This window comes from Ammospiza nelsoni, chromosome 2 (genome assembly GCF_027579445.1).
Source record: "Ammospiza nelsoni isolate bAmmNel1 chromosome 2, bAmmNel1.pri, whole genome shotgun sequence".
In the NCBI taxonomy this organism is placed as follows: domain Eukaryota; kingdom Metazoa; phylum Chordata; class Aves; order Passeriformes; family Passerellidae; genus Ammospiza; species Ammospiza nelsoni.
Genome location: NC_080634.1, coordinates 33988331 through 34001872, shown reverse-complemented (window position 1 = coordinate 34001872; position 13542 = coordinate 33988331). Strand labels below are relative to the sequence as shown.

At 49.5% G+C, this 13542-nt stretch overlaps 1 protein-coding gene across 2 annotated transcripts in view; it reads left to right on the top strand.

Annotated features, from left to right (window-relative positions):
• Positions 1-13542, top strand: part of GAB2 (GRB2 associated binding protein 2) — a 94026-nt gene that overhangs the window by 41563 nt on the left and 38921 nt on the right. For both annotated transcript variants that reach the window (XM_059493778.1, XM_059493777.1), the window contains exon 2: positions 11090-11390. In XM_059493778.1, coding sequence (XP_059349761.1) covers positions 11090-11390 — 301 coding nt within the window. The remainder of the gene's footprint in view (positions 1-11089; positions 11391-13542) is intronic.

Below are 13542 nucleotides of genomic sequence, written 5' to 3'. Positions count from 1 at the left end.
AATTAAAAGCCTGTGATATCAAAGAAATCAGTTTACAGTCAAAATAATTCAGGTTGGAAGGGACCTTAGGAGTCCTGAACTGCCTGAATCTGTGTTTCTCACACATATGGGGGAACTTGGAGAACATTTCCTTTTGTAGGCACCGGGTTGTAGAGCTGGAAATGTTGTGAGAACTCAACACAGACCCCAACCAAGTGTTGTCACTGACAGATGTTTTGGTTATTGGGCACATCTGGAAAGATGTACCTCACTGTAGCAGGCTTGAAACCAGCAATCTGCATATTTCAGCTGGTCACCTTCAACCAGCTGTGCAACAGGTAAGATCTGGACCCTTGCACGGTGCAGATTTAGAGCTGTCCCCATGTGTACCCTGAATTATCCCCCACTGCCCTCCAACCCATTACCCCGACTGCCTGAGCAAGGTGCCTGTCAGCAGGGCAGTGGGCAGGGCTGTGAGGGACAGCCTTGGGGAGTGTCTGTGTGTGTGTGTGCTTTCTGTGAGTGTCTCCTGGAAACCAGTGAAGCTCCCAGCAGGTTTCAGAGGAGATAATTAAGTCTCCATGAGTTTCATCCAAAAGGGTGAGCTGTAAGAGGAGAGAAATCATTTTTACCTAAGGAAAGGCATTCACATGAGCTTACAATGTTATGAAGCACCAGGGAATCCACTCATTGGAGTTCGCTTTCAAGCACCAGGAATGAACCTGAGGCCCTAAAATCAACTAAACCATGAGAATCCAGCTGATAGGTGACTGCCATTGATGCTGATCTCTGCAGAGCTGTCTTTCTCATAGCAGCTTTTGGCTCCATTTCTCATTTTTGCCCACATTTAATGTGTTTGGCTTCACAGCCTCCTGCCTCTCTGTCTTGCCAAAGTGGGAACACCCACGTTTCCCGGAGCAAAGCAAGGGCACCATGTGAAGCAATGAAGGCTGAGCTCTGCCATGAGGGTTGGTGTGAACAGTGTTGCCTCCCTTGCCCCTTCCAAGCCTGGCACATTTGAACATCCGTAGAGGGTCACTCCCAAATCCTTTCAATGTGGAATGTTGCACAGTGGTCAGTGAGCCAGCATCTAGGCTGGCAAGACTCCCTCCTCCTCCTCCTCCTCATAGTATTTTCCCTGTTGTTAACAGTTTTCATTGCAGACATCCATCATCACACATGGTGGCACTTGGTGACCTTGGGGGGATTTTGTTTCTGTGACCTTGTTCAGTCTCCAGCTGGGGCCAGCTAAACTTGAATCCTCCTGAGCACCCTTCAGCAAGGTCATTGCTGTGCTGCCCAAAGGGAAGTCTCCTTTTGTGTGCCCCAAGCCTGGCTCCTGTTGCTTTCCTATGATATCCTGTCATTCTTGTCTTGGGTGAGAGGGAGTAGGTCATCTCCATCACCCTCTCCCTGCCACTGGGGATTTCCTCAGCATCTCTCCTGTGCTGACAGTTTTCCAAACCTGTCTCACTAGTTCCTTGCAGAGACGCCATTACAGCCCTTTGGTCTTCCTTGTTACCCCCTTTGTGCCAGCAGCTGTGATGTTGGCCCTGCCACCCAGACAGCTACCATGAGGAGGTGAAAAGGGTTGTCTAGCAGACTGTGAGTTCAATATGAGCCAAATCAGGCTAATTTCTCCTGTTGCAGAGGTTAGCTGAGCTGGAAGTAGTTACAGATGATGAGACAGCTCATTAAAGTGGCTGAAAATTAACAAGCCTCAGAGCTTTTCTAAAATTAGAAATCATCCCTGGAAAGGCAAGCCTATCCCAAATATCCTGCTGCAAGCCAGACTCCTTCAGATGACAGGAAAAACATCCTCACACTTTACTATCAGCTTCACCCCCATGATAGCTCCAGCTCATCCTATCAAACCAAATTGGGTGGTGGTTTTTGCTGTGCAGAGAGCCTGTTAAGCTCAGAACAGTCTCAGTATCACCTTGTAAGGCACTTATTCTGCAGCCTTTAAGCAAAGGAAGTGGCATGCCAAGGGAAGGGGAAGGCATCCTGACACACCTCTCATTCCTGATATCCAATTCTAAGTCCATCTGTATTTCCATCCGCCTTCACCTGGGAGATTGAGGGCAGAGCAGTTTTAATTACAGGATTCACTGCTAGACCTGACATGGCTGTATATCTCCAGCTGATTAAAACTGAATCTCAAATTGTTTTTTTCAGATTCTTTTCTCTGTTGAAAAGCACTGCTTTAATTCAGGCTTGCTTTGAAACACAAGCAGTGTTCAGAGCTTGAAAAGGGTTCACTGATAGGGAATAGACAGCAGCCCCTTCCCTGTCTCCCTCTGGGTCTCAGGGACGCTCATGGGTGTGGGACAAAAACAGCCCCAAAATGCGATGCCCTGCCTGGAAATTTTCTCTCAGCCAAGCCCTGGTGAAAGTAAACCTTGTCCTCTCTTGAGCATCTTCCTGGGTGTCACAGAGGGCTGGCAGGAGGTGACACTGGGTGGGAGAGCAGCCACAACCTCCAGGAGAAGGCAGAGGGGACACGTGCAGTGCTGTTTTGTCTCATGGTGCCCTGTCCTGGAGTGACTGTCACTGGGCACTCATGGGGTGACTCCTCTGTGCAATGAGATTTTCATGAGCAGAGGCTGGTGTACATTTGCCAAAGAAGCCTGGGGCAGGAGCTGTGGCTCCTGCCAGCACAGAATGGGTGCTTTTGGAGCAGATCCCTGTTCACAGAATCTTAGGATGGTTTGGGTTGGAAGGGATCTTAAAGACCATCTAGCTCCAACCCCTCTGCCACAGGCGACCTTCACTAGACCAGGTTGCTCAGAGCCCCATCCAGCCTGACCTGGAACACTTCCAGGGATGGGGCATGCACAGCTTCCCTGGGCAATCAGGGTCGGAATTCAAGGTAGCCCAAAGCTAGGGCTGAGGGAAGGGAAATTGCTGACAGTGCTGTGGAATTTATTTTGCTCTTGCAGCGGCCAGAAAGCTAGAGAAACTCAGTTATCAAAATGCTTTGCTCCAAGTCATTTGTTCATGCTGCGTTCCCATGTCCAGCCCTACTTGTGTAATGGCCAGGAAGGTTCTTATCAGAGACTGATACCAGAGTCTCAGGAGGGAAAAAAAATCTCTGAGCAGTTTGCTTTTGCTTCCAGAAACCCAAACTTGAAAAAGCAAACTAAACTCTGCTCTTGCTCTTGGTGTGCTCGCATGGCACAGGCTGACTTGCTCTGGTGGGTTGGTCAGCCCTTGAGCACAGGGCTGAGTGCAGCCAGTGGTGTTAGCTGGCTTTGGCAAATAGACCTGGAGAGCAGCAGCCTTGATGTGCATCATGTAAAATATGTATGGCTGTAGTATCACAATGTGTATGGCAAGTGAAATATCACATCACAGGCTGCTGGAACATCCTGTTTTGTTGTTGCAGCCCCGTGTCCTGTCAGCCTTCCAAGAGGCCACAAGGTACAAGCCTGGGTGTCCTGTAGATCTCCAGGGAGCCACTGGCTCTGTCTATCCCACACCCACTCACCTGCCTGCACCTCCTCTGGCTGCTGCTCCAGTGCCCCACAAAGGATGTGCCACAGCAGGGTGGTGGGAGAGATTCCAGCAAGGAATAACAGAGTGGAGTACAGAACAGGGCTGAATAGCAGGAAATAATTCCAGATAACAAAATCCATGCGCAGCAGCAGGAATGCACTGGAGGCTCTGCACATGGACCATTTGCAGCCAGCCCCAGGGCAAGAGCTGGGCTCCAGGTTCTTCCTGTGAACCCCTTGCTTTCCTGGCACCTTCACACTTGTAAGGGCACTGCTGTCCAGCTTTCAGCAGAAGGAATTATTCAGAAAAGGGGGACTAATTGCTTTAGTCAATGAGAGTTGAAAAATGCCAGTGCTGCCCATTCCCATGCTAAATGCTGGGTGGATGTGGAATGGATGGCTACACTGGTCCTGCAACAGGACTCAGAGTCTGAGTGGCCTCATCAGGTCTCCATATGACACTCTTCACTGTGAGTGGACCTGATTATGGAAGAGTAATTTAGATTTGGCGGCAATTAAGGTCAGAAAAGACCTTTGGAGGTCTCTGAACCAGCTCCCACTCAAGACAGGTCTAGCTTGAAGTTAGGGCCAAGAATGGAGGTAAATCATGTTACTCCTGGTCTTGTCCAGGCAGGTTCTGGCGATCTCCAAAGATGGACATCACCCACCCCATCTGGGTTTTTTGTTGTTCTGCCCCTCGTTGTGGAGCCTTTTCCTTACATCTAATGAGACTTTTCCATTGTGTCTTATGCTATCCCCATGCTTCTCCACTAGAGCTGGGTCCATCCTTTCTACACCCTCCAGACAGGAGCACTCCTGGACCTCCCAGGGTTTCCTGTGTCCTACATTCTCAGACAGTCACAGCTTGTCTGGTGGTGTAAGTACAGCCTCACTATTTGGTATTTTGTTTTTCCATCCCATCCTTAATCAGGCACTGCAGCATCCCATCAGAAATGCTGTCAGTGCCCTCCTCACGTCCCAGAGAGAAATCTTTATTTTCCTAAGATTGACCATGCAGCACAAAGCTACTGAAATCTTTCCAACCAGAGAACTCCCCTAAAATAGATATGAAGGGAAATGTTTTCCACATTGTGTCACTGCTGTGTTGCTTGTGCCGTTCGCAGCAGGCAGAGGTGGGGAGCAGATCCTCCAGCCCACCCCAGTGTACCTGTAGCTCCAAGCCATCCCTCACCCTTCCTTCCCTGGTAGCAAACATCTCTGATGGCAGGAGCTGTTTATGAAGCTTATGGTTTTTTAAATGATCTTACAAATAAAGAGGCTGTGTTTGTGCCTCTGCTGAGAAACCCCCTCTCTCACCCAGCATGAGTGATGCTCTCCTGCTGCCTCTGCAGCCCTTGGGTGGGTGTCACATGTAGTGATTCCACATGTGCTCTGAAGCCTAATTACACCTCCAGGAGTGGGAAAAAAAAAATCCCGGGAGGGAAGGTCAGTTTGACAGCCTGAGATATGCACTGGGTTGGGGTTTTCTTTATTTTGCATCTCCTTCCCTCTGTTCCTGAGCAAGGAGGGGGCTCTTTGTGCCCCAGCAAGGTTTCCCGTGCCCCCGCAGGCTCTCGCAGCTGCAGCGTGGTGTTATTAGCGCTGCCAATCACGGCTCCCGGAGCGGGGCTGGTAATGAGCCCACCCCGAGTTCCCTGATCAGCAGGGAACAGCCTCCATCCCTCTGCAGGGTGCGAGGGCAGCGCTGGGAGCTGCCTGTTCCCAGCACCACATGGAAGGGTGAGCCGGCAGTGGGCAAGGAGAGCCACGGGGGATCTGGAAGGGCAGGAGTGGGGCTCAGAGAGCTCTGTTTGCCCTGGGAATTGGGGCTGTGTGAGGGCAATCAGTGAGCATAATCACCTGCATAAACAGAGGTTTTCTTGCTGCTTACAAATCTACTTCCAAGCCACATTTTCTTTGAGTTAACACTTACACAAGGTGTTCTTGCATGAATAATAAAACCAGCATCCTCCTGTCCATCAGACGAGATAAAAAGCCCCTAGGGACACAGAGGAAGACAACATTATTATACAGGTCACCAGTAGGTTATTCTGCAATCCTCCTCTATGGGGCTTCGCTGGCTGATGCTGGTAGCACCAGGCACAACAGGGGACCCTCTTCCTGCTGCAGGGCTGTGGGGAGGGATGGGCAGCACAGGATCTGCCCCAGTGCTGGGTTACAGAGCCCAACAGCTGTCATTCTTGCAGATGGCAAAACCAGCACACCACTGAAGGGCCCAAGCCACCAGGCACATGCTCTCGGCACACCCCCCGTATCTCCATTCCCCTTTCCCAGGGGTGATCTTGCCAGGATGGCTAAAGTGGTGGCAGTTTGGAGGGGACACAATGGATGGGGAAAAACAGTGAGACCTTTCCAGGTGTTGTGTTTTTTCTCATGTGCTCCCAAAGTGTGAACTCCTCTCTGCCACACCAGATGTGAATGGAGCCAGAGGGAGAATGTGCTCAATGAGGTGCAAGACTAATTTGCACTGCAGAGTGAAAACTGTGGGGCTGGGACAGAATTCTGGCTTTCTGTGGATATGATGGCACCTCCATTGGCAGCTGGTGGCCACAGCGGCAATGACAGGAGCCGTCCTGCACCCAGGGCCTCTCTGGTTCTGGGCAAATCTGGGACACAAGCACCTGTGTGCCCTGCTGTGGGGTTTCCTGCTTGAATCACACAGTCTCCAGCTTCATCTTGGTGTGAGAAACTTGCCTGATGTCATGGCTAGGTCACTCATCCTGCCTGCCAGCTTGGATTAGATGCTGTGATTTGTGTCAGGTCAGATTTTGGAAGGTTTATTTCACACTGCTGGTGTGCAGTGCTGGTGGGCATGAAGTTGTTGTCAGGGGGAGAAGGAACATGGCAGAGAGATTTCCTGGGAAATACACAGGTAGTTCTTCTCTTCTCTTCTCTTCTCTTCTCTTCTCTTCTCTTCTCTTCTCTTCTCTTCTCTTCTCTTCTCTTCTCTTCTCTTCTCTTTCTACATGTGCTGTAAGGGTGTGGTGGTAAAAATATTAGTGTTTCAGATTAGAGAGATGTGTCTCAGAAGTTGATCCTAATTGAAAGAACATCCTTTTCAACCCAAAGCTAACAGTCTCTGACTGTTTCAAGCTCCTCACTTCGAAGCTAAGATAATACTGGATGGGCCTCTCCTACAGGCCCCACCAAGAGCCATCTCTCCGTGTTGTCACTATTTGCTTCCTTCTCACAATTGTGGCACTTGGCAAGTTCCCCTGGAATGGATACCTGGCTTTACTGATATTTAAATTATTACTTTCCTCACCCCTTTTCTTTTTTTCTGAGGCAGGTTGTGGGCTGGATCTCTGTGTTCACTTTGCAGAGAACAGGGGAGCAGAGAGGCAGATGCTGTCTGAATGTCCCTCACTATAACCATAGTTAATAAAGCCTCTCTCTGGGCTGTTAGTCAAAACACTTGGATTATTAGGCTCTTGGAGGCTCCAGATTCTCTGAGCTCTCTACCCTGATGCCACCAGCTCTGTGACTGCATTGCACCATCAGGACAGCCATGGGGGACGTGAGGGACCTCACTCCTCGAGAAGTGGGATGGTATCTTCTGCCACACACGGTGATATCTCAGTTGCTCAAGAGCAGCCGCCTTGTTTGGTTTGGCTCTTATGGTTCCTCACCCAGCAGATGGAACAGGAAGGGTCCCAACCACTGCCTGAACATCCTTGCTAAGTGCCCTCAGCCAGTGAACCCACCAGCGCTGCCTCACCTCTGCCAACCCAGCTCCCCATAAAACAGCCAGCTCCAGGTAGCATCCAGCTGGAAAGAGCTCCGTTTTGTGAACTTTAACTTTGCTGCTGCAAAATTAAAGTGAGGTGGAAAAAATCTGAGCAGCAGCCACGGTTCTCAGTGCCCAGGGAGGATTCACATCGCAATAGGAGCATGGTGGGCACTTTTTCTTAACAAAGAAGTACTTGCCAAGTGTCAAAATATTTCTCAGTGACATTCAGGGCCTTTGGCAGCCGTAATTTAACCGTGAAGGAACCTGATGCCAGCAAAGGACCGCACAGCTGGAAATTTGTGCTGCAAAGCAGCGTTTTATGGCTGTTAAGCTGTTGGCCTCTCAGCGTTGTAAAGCTGTTAAACAAACACAGCCCTTGGCTCACAACACGTGTCAGGGAGGCACAGTGTTTTGGCAGGAGCAGACTGATGGCAACAGGGACTCCAGAAGAGCTGTGATGAGGTAGAAATAAGCAGAGGAGGAAAATTCAGGTGGAGGATGAGATGCCTGTGTGCCATCTCAGCCTCATGCTGGGAGAAGGTGGTCATGGAAAGAGTGTGTAGGTTCACATGTAGTTGTATCCTCCCTTGGTTTGGCATCAGATAAGATCGCCACACACGTTTGGATCCCATACATCTTACCACTGTCATAGCTGCTGGTCAGTAGACGCTTAAATCGCTCTCTTGCAGGAAGGTGATATCCTAGGGAAGCCTAAATGTAGAAGGTTTGGATGGTATTGGTAGCTTTGACTGGGGAAATAGGTGTCCCAGGAGGATGAGCCACATGCTGCATATAGTGACACGTTGAAGCAAGCTGCGTTGGTGCCAGCAGAGATGCCCCAAGAGCAGCCACAGCCTGGCAAACACAAGGTGAGCCCTGGTCCCAATAAAGGCACAGCAAATCCACAGGGAAGAAATAAAATACACTTGCTGAGCCCAGCACTCAAAAATTCAGAGAAAATGTCCACAAGAATAAGTAGATTTCTGTCTATTTCTTGACTGTTTACTTCCACTCTCTTCTAGCAATCATTGCTTATTCCTCTGGCTTGGAAGCTGATCCTAGGAGGCAGGAACAGCTGGTGCTGCTGCAGGGGAGTGTGGTGGGAGATGCCTCCAGCTGTGCTGCCTGCAGCCACCTGTCCAGGACAGACGTTCCTTAGGCTGCTGTCGTGAGCTCTTTTGCTGGGTCAGAAGCTGTATTGCAAGAACACCAGTGACTCCTTATCATCAGGAGGGCACCACACAGAGACGGACAGGGTGGTCTTCCCAAGCTTGTGGGACTCCTGCCCTGTCCAGTGCTCATACTCTCCAATGGTGCTCCACCTCCTGAAGCTTTCCAGGACATGTTGTGCCTGTAAGACCCATCCTTTTGCAGCCAGCCTATGTTAAAACTTACACAAAGCAACCAGACTGTGCGTGTTACACTGTTTTCTCTGCCAGATCCTGACTGTGTGGTACTTTTCATTGCTACTAGACAGGCCAAAGAGAACTGCAGGAGTTGTGGTTCTCACACTGGTGGTAAAAAGAGGGGTCGTGGTAGCATCATTCGTCTTGCTTGCAGCATCTCCTCCTGTTTTTTCCATGAAAACTCTAAATTCCGAAGTCTGGTTTCTGCACTTTGTGGGTTTTGTAATGCAATGTCTCAGCCATGAAGGGAGGCTGCAAGACTGGGCTCTAGATGGTTGGAAAGCAACAAGCTAAGCAGCAAGAACTGGTGCTGGATGTCTGCATTCAGGTGCTGGTTCCTGTGGTTGCACAACTCCATCTTCTTGCAGTCCCTTCACTGATGCATGCCCATGTCTTAGTCCTGCCAGGTGGCTGCAAAGAAATGACTCAGTGTTAACAGGAAGAAGCTAATGGGTCTTTTACCACCTAGAACTAGGAAAAAAATGTTCATAGGTTTGTTTCCCAGTGATTTGGGTGATCCATTTTGAGGAGATGGGCTAGTAAATTATTGCTGCTGCCTGATGAAATTGGTTTTTCCCTCCCTGATGGACACAGCTCCACTGTATCTATTTTGTCACTCAAAAGCAGCCATTTTGATGAGAAGTGGGTGAGATTAAGCCAAAATCTGCTAGCCTTGCACGTCCTCTTGCTAAGCAATTTGCTGCTTCACTGCCTTTGGAAGATTGCACTGAAGTTGCTTTCCTGGCACCAGGAGCCGTTTTGAGAATTAGTGCAAAACTAATTTGATTACAAATCTCAAAGACATCAACAAAAGCTATTTTTAAGCTTTTGAGAAGTATGGTCTGAATCAGACTGTTCAGGGAAAACACCACAGGAGCTTCTTACCATTATTTCAGTGATGAAATTCTCCAAAACTGTGGGATCCTGGTGCTGTTGGCTGGCTGAGATCTAGCACATGCCCGTCACCAATATGTAAAGCTTGTGCTCAGCACCTGGGCATTATCATGAGGGACCCAGCACACTGCTTGCCTCGGTGCCTCTCCTGGGTTACTGTAGGTGTTTGTTCTTCCTTCTGAGAAATATCGTGTGCTTCCTCATAACCAGACCTCTTATAATCATCAGAACTCCAAAGCTGGTTATATATAAAAATATAAATAAGGTAAATCTCATACAAAAAGCCCCACTGCCAGAGCCAGAGCAGGATGGTGGGGATCACATCTCCCTTGACATCCTCTGGAACAAAGTGAAGTCTGTGTCAGGTAATGCAGGAGCACTGGTCACAATTCACATCATGCTTATCCACATGCACCTCTCAAACCTTTGCTGACTTCAAAGACACCCTGAACAAGCTGTTTTAAGGACTTTGCTTAGAGGTAATCCTTCCCTTCCCTAGGCCATGGGAGCTGAGGCCTCTGCAAGGGAGCCTAGCTCTGCAAAGGGGGGCAGCTTGAGGTGGTCCCTCAACCCTGTTCATCCCTCCCACAGGTGCCACGATCCTCGCACAGAACACACCCCAAAGAAACACTCTGCTCACCTCATGGGATGGGGGGTTGCACCTGCACAATTTTCCCTGTAATTTCAGTTGTAGCCTTTAACACATTATCCTTGTGGCTATTCCTCCTGTGGGCTCCCAGATGTGTCTGGCGTGGGGAGGGCAGCAGGGCTGCAGCTCTCAGGGCCAGGGCTGATGGCTGACATTTGTTTTGCTGGTTTGCTTCAAGCTCCACAACCCCCTGAGTCCATTCTGCAGGTAGTTTGGCCAAGAGCTGCTGTCAGCAGTGCTTGGAAGAATCAATGATAACCTTTTCCTTTGCTAAGGAGTTGCCTACATGCCAAGGAGCAGAGGATGCTGAAAAACAAATGAAGCTGGGATTCTCCATGGGTCTCCCTGGCATTATTCGTGATATTTAAAAAAAAAAAACAAACCAGTTGTCCTTTGGTTTTATTAGTCTTTCTATTCTGGCATTTAAACAGAGATTGGCATGGTCAGTATCTGCTAGACACATCCTATGATGCTCCCAGGGATTTCTCTGAAGGTTAGGACACCCAGGGTGCTGCATCTGAAGTGCCTCATTTCCTCTGAGCTGCTGGAAGGCATTTTGGCAACACCCAGTAATGCCACTGCACAGATCACGGAGAGAAGGGCATTTGGGTCCTGGAAGCATGTCTGGGCTGTAGGGTAGGAGCAAGGTTCCTCTGAGCCTCAAGACTGGCACCTTTTGGGGTCATCTTATGCTATGATGCCATTTTGGTATTTAGTTTTCCTGGATTTCAGTATCGAACTGAAGAACTGAGCTGAGTCTATGCACCTCTTGCAGGTATGCCTGAGCAGCTTCCCAGAGCACCCCATGGTGGAGAAGTGTCGTGTCCCTCTGTGTCACCCTGTGCCTAGCAGTGGATTTTTGCTCTCACAGATGCAGCAGTGGCGTTCATGCTTCTTGTTGTCTTGGTTTCAGGCATGGAAGAAGCGCTGGTTCGTCCTGCGCAGCGGTCGGATGAGTGGCGACCCCGATGTCCTGGAGTACTACAAAAATGACCACTCCAAGAAACCTTTGCGTGTCATCAACCTCAATTTCTGCGAGCAAGTGGACGCAGGCCTCACCTTCAACAAGAAGGAGCTGCAAGACAGCTACATCTTCGACATCAAGACGAGCGACAGGACCTTCTACCTGGTGGCTGAGACCGAGGACGACATGAACAAATGGGTCCGCAGCATCTGCCAGATCTGTGGCTTCAACCAGTCCGAGGAGAACACAGGTACCATGAGAGACAGGTCCATTGTTACGAGCATCTTCTCTCCTGTCCTCCCAATGGGCGCCAGGCCTCTTTCAGATCAGACACGTAGGGGTGGGGTGCAGCCTGCCAAGGGTGGGGGGGGCTGAAGTGGGAAATGGATGAATGTGTGGGAAACTTTCATGAGGCTATCCTGCCTTTGACATCTAAAGAGCTGTCTTGGCTATTGTGAGAGCCAGTCATTTTTACCCTCCATAACTGTAGACTTTTCAGTCTCTTACAAGAAGTTGGTGGTGTTTGGGAACTTTTTTAGCTGCAGCCATTGTCCCTATCCATCACCAAAATCCCCTTGAGAGTGGTGGGAACCAGCAGTGAAAATCCCCTTTGTTCAGACATTTCAATCTCTCTCTCTCAATTTGTTCTCATTTCAATGGGGGGAGAAGCTTTACTGGAACCATTTTCCTCTCCACTGCAGTTTTCCCTGCTAGCAGGCCCTCATGTGGAGGACAGACATACTCTCTGCACCTGCATCCCCATCTCTTCCTGGAACCCTCAGGGAAAGCACTGGAGGGGGGAAGGAAAACTCCAGGTGGTTTATGCGCAGTGAGGGGACCTGTTGTCTGAGTTGTGCTCCACCATCCAAACTCAATTGCACTTGGGAAAGACTCTTCATTAAGCACTGGTGAGCTGCCTCTGCTTTCCCAGCACCACAAGGGCACACATAAAACCTGAGTGAGATGGGATGGGGAGGTGAGTGTGGCGTGCAGCTCTGTAGTCACCTGCCCATCCCATTATACGTGGTAGCATCTCTGGGTACCTTTGCTTGTCTCATCCAGGGGACTGCAGGCCTATGCTCTGTCTGCATGAAACTCCCCATAACAACGTCCAGCTTGAATCTGTTTTGGTCCCTCATGGAGCAGCTGCCATCCGCAGGAGTTGAAACCCTGCCAAGAGCTTGTCAGGCAGGACAGCAAACAAAGCACCGCAGCACCGCGGATGCGATCTTCGCTGACTGACGCATGAGGCAGGATGTCACCTTGGCAATGGGTGCACAAGTGGCAGAAAGGATCCTTGATAACGTCGCCAGCCGGGTCTTTCAGAGAAAGGTCAGGCTAAATAAATTACATACCATTCCAATGTCAGCGGTGCGGCCCCCGAGGTTCAGCAAAATTGTTCAGGCCCCTTTTTTAAGAGCTGTTTCATTGCAGGATTTTCCATTTTGCGTGCGTTCAGCTGGGGGAACTGTTTTTCTTCTCATTTAGTAAAATGAGCTTTCAGCCCAGCGGCAGCAGGATCGATACGGGACTTCAGTGAAATATAAATCTGGGCAGCAAAAGGAAAAACAATCTCCCGCTTGCAAGTACATCTGTCCCAAAGGGCACACGGGGATCATCAGGCTGCAGAGATCCAAGCACTATTCCCTGCAGGATCATGGAGTGACATCAGCAAAAGAGGAACAAAAATCCCTATTTGTAACAGAATCACAGCTCGTTAATGCTGTAGGGAAAGTACCCACTTGAAACAGTACCCAGCTGCCAAAGTTTGATTTTCTGAGTAAGCCAAGAAAAAGCCTGCAATGGCAAATGCAGCAGATGTGTCCAGATGCTGCAGCAGAGATTGAACATGAATTATTCAGGGCTGGCGCTTCACTTCGGTCCTTGCCAAAGCAGTGACCCCATGCTCACCTTTCCTTCACCATCCCTGCTTAGTAATGGCAAATAAATCATCAATTTCCCAAAGTGGATAATGTTCATTTGAAGAGTCCATGGCCTGAGGCTGGGTGAAGAAGTTGAGGGGTCATTGGAGCACGATGGGTGTCGGAAGTCTTGTCCATTTTGGTGTATATAAGCTCATCATGGGGTGTATCCTTCGTGGGGTGTCAGCTGGAGGGAGTAATGAAACAGTCGTAGCAATGTTTGTAATTCTGCTGTGCTGTGCTCCCTCTTCATCACCTTCTTGAAGTCAAGGGTGGATGGATGAGAGAGCAGCAAGAGTTTGTGCGAGAACAGGACAGTTCCTGGGTAGAAACAGAGCTTGGGACACTTGGCATTTTGTTCTTGGACCTTCCTCCCCTCATCCTCAAGCTTCTCTGTGCCTTGTTGTGGCCTCTGCCTTGGAGAATGAATGAGTTGGTAATTGGATGAACCAAAAAAGGGGGAGGAAAAGGTAACCATCA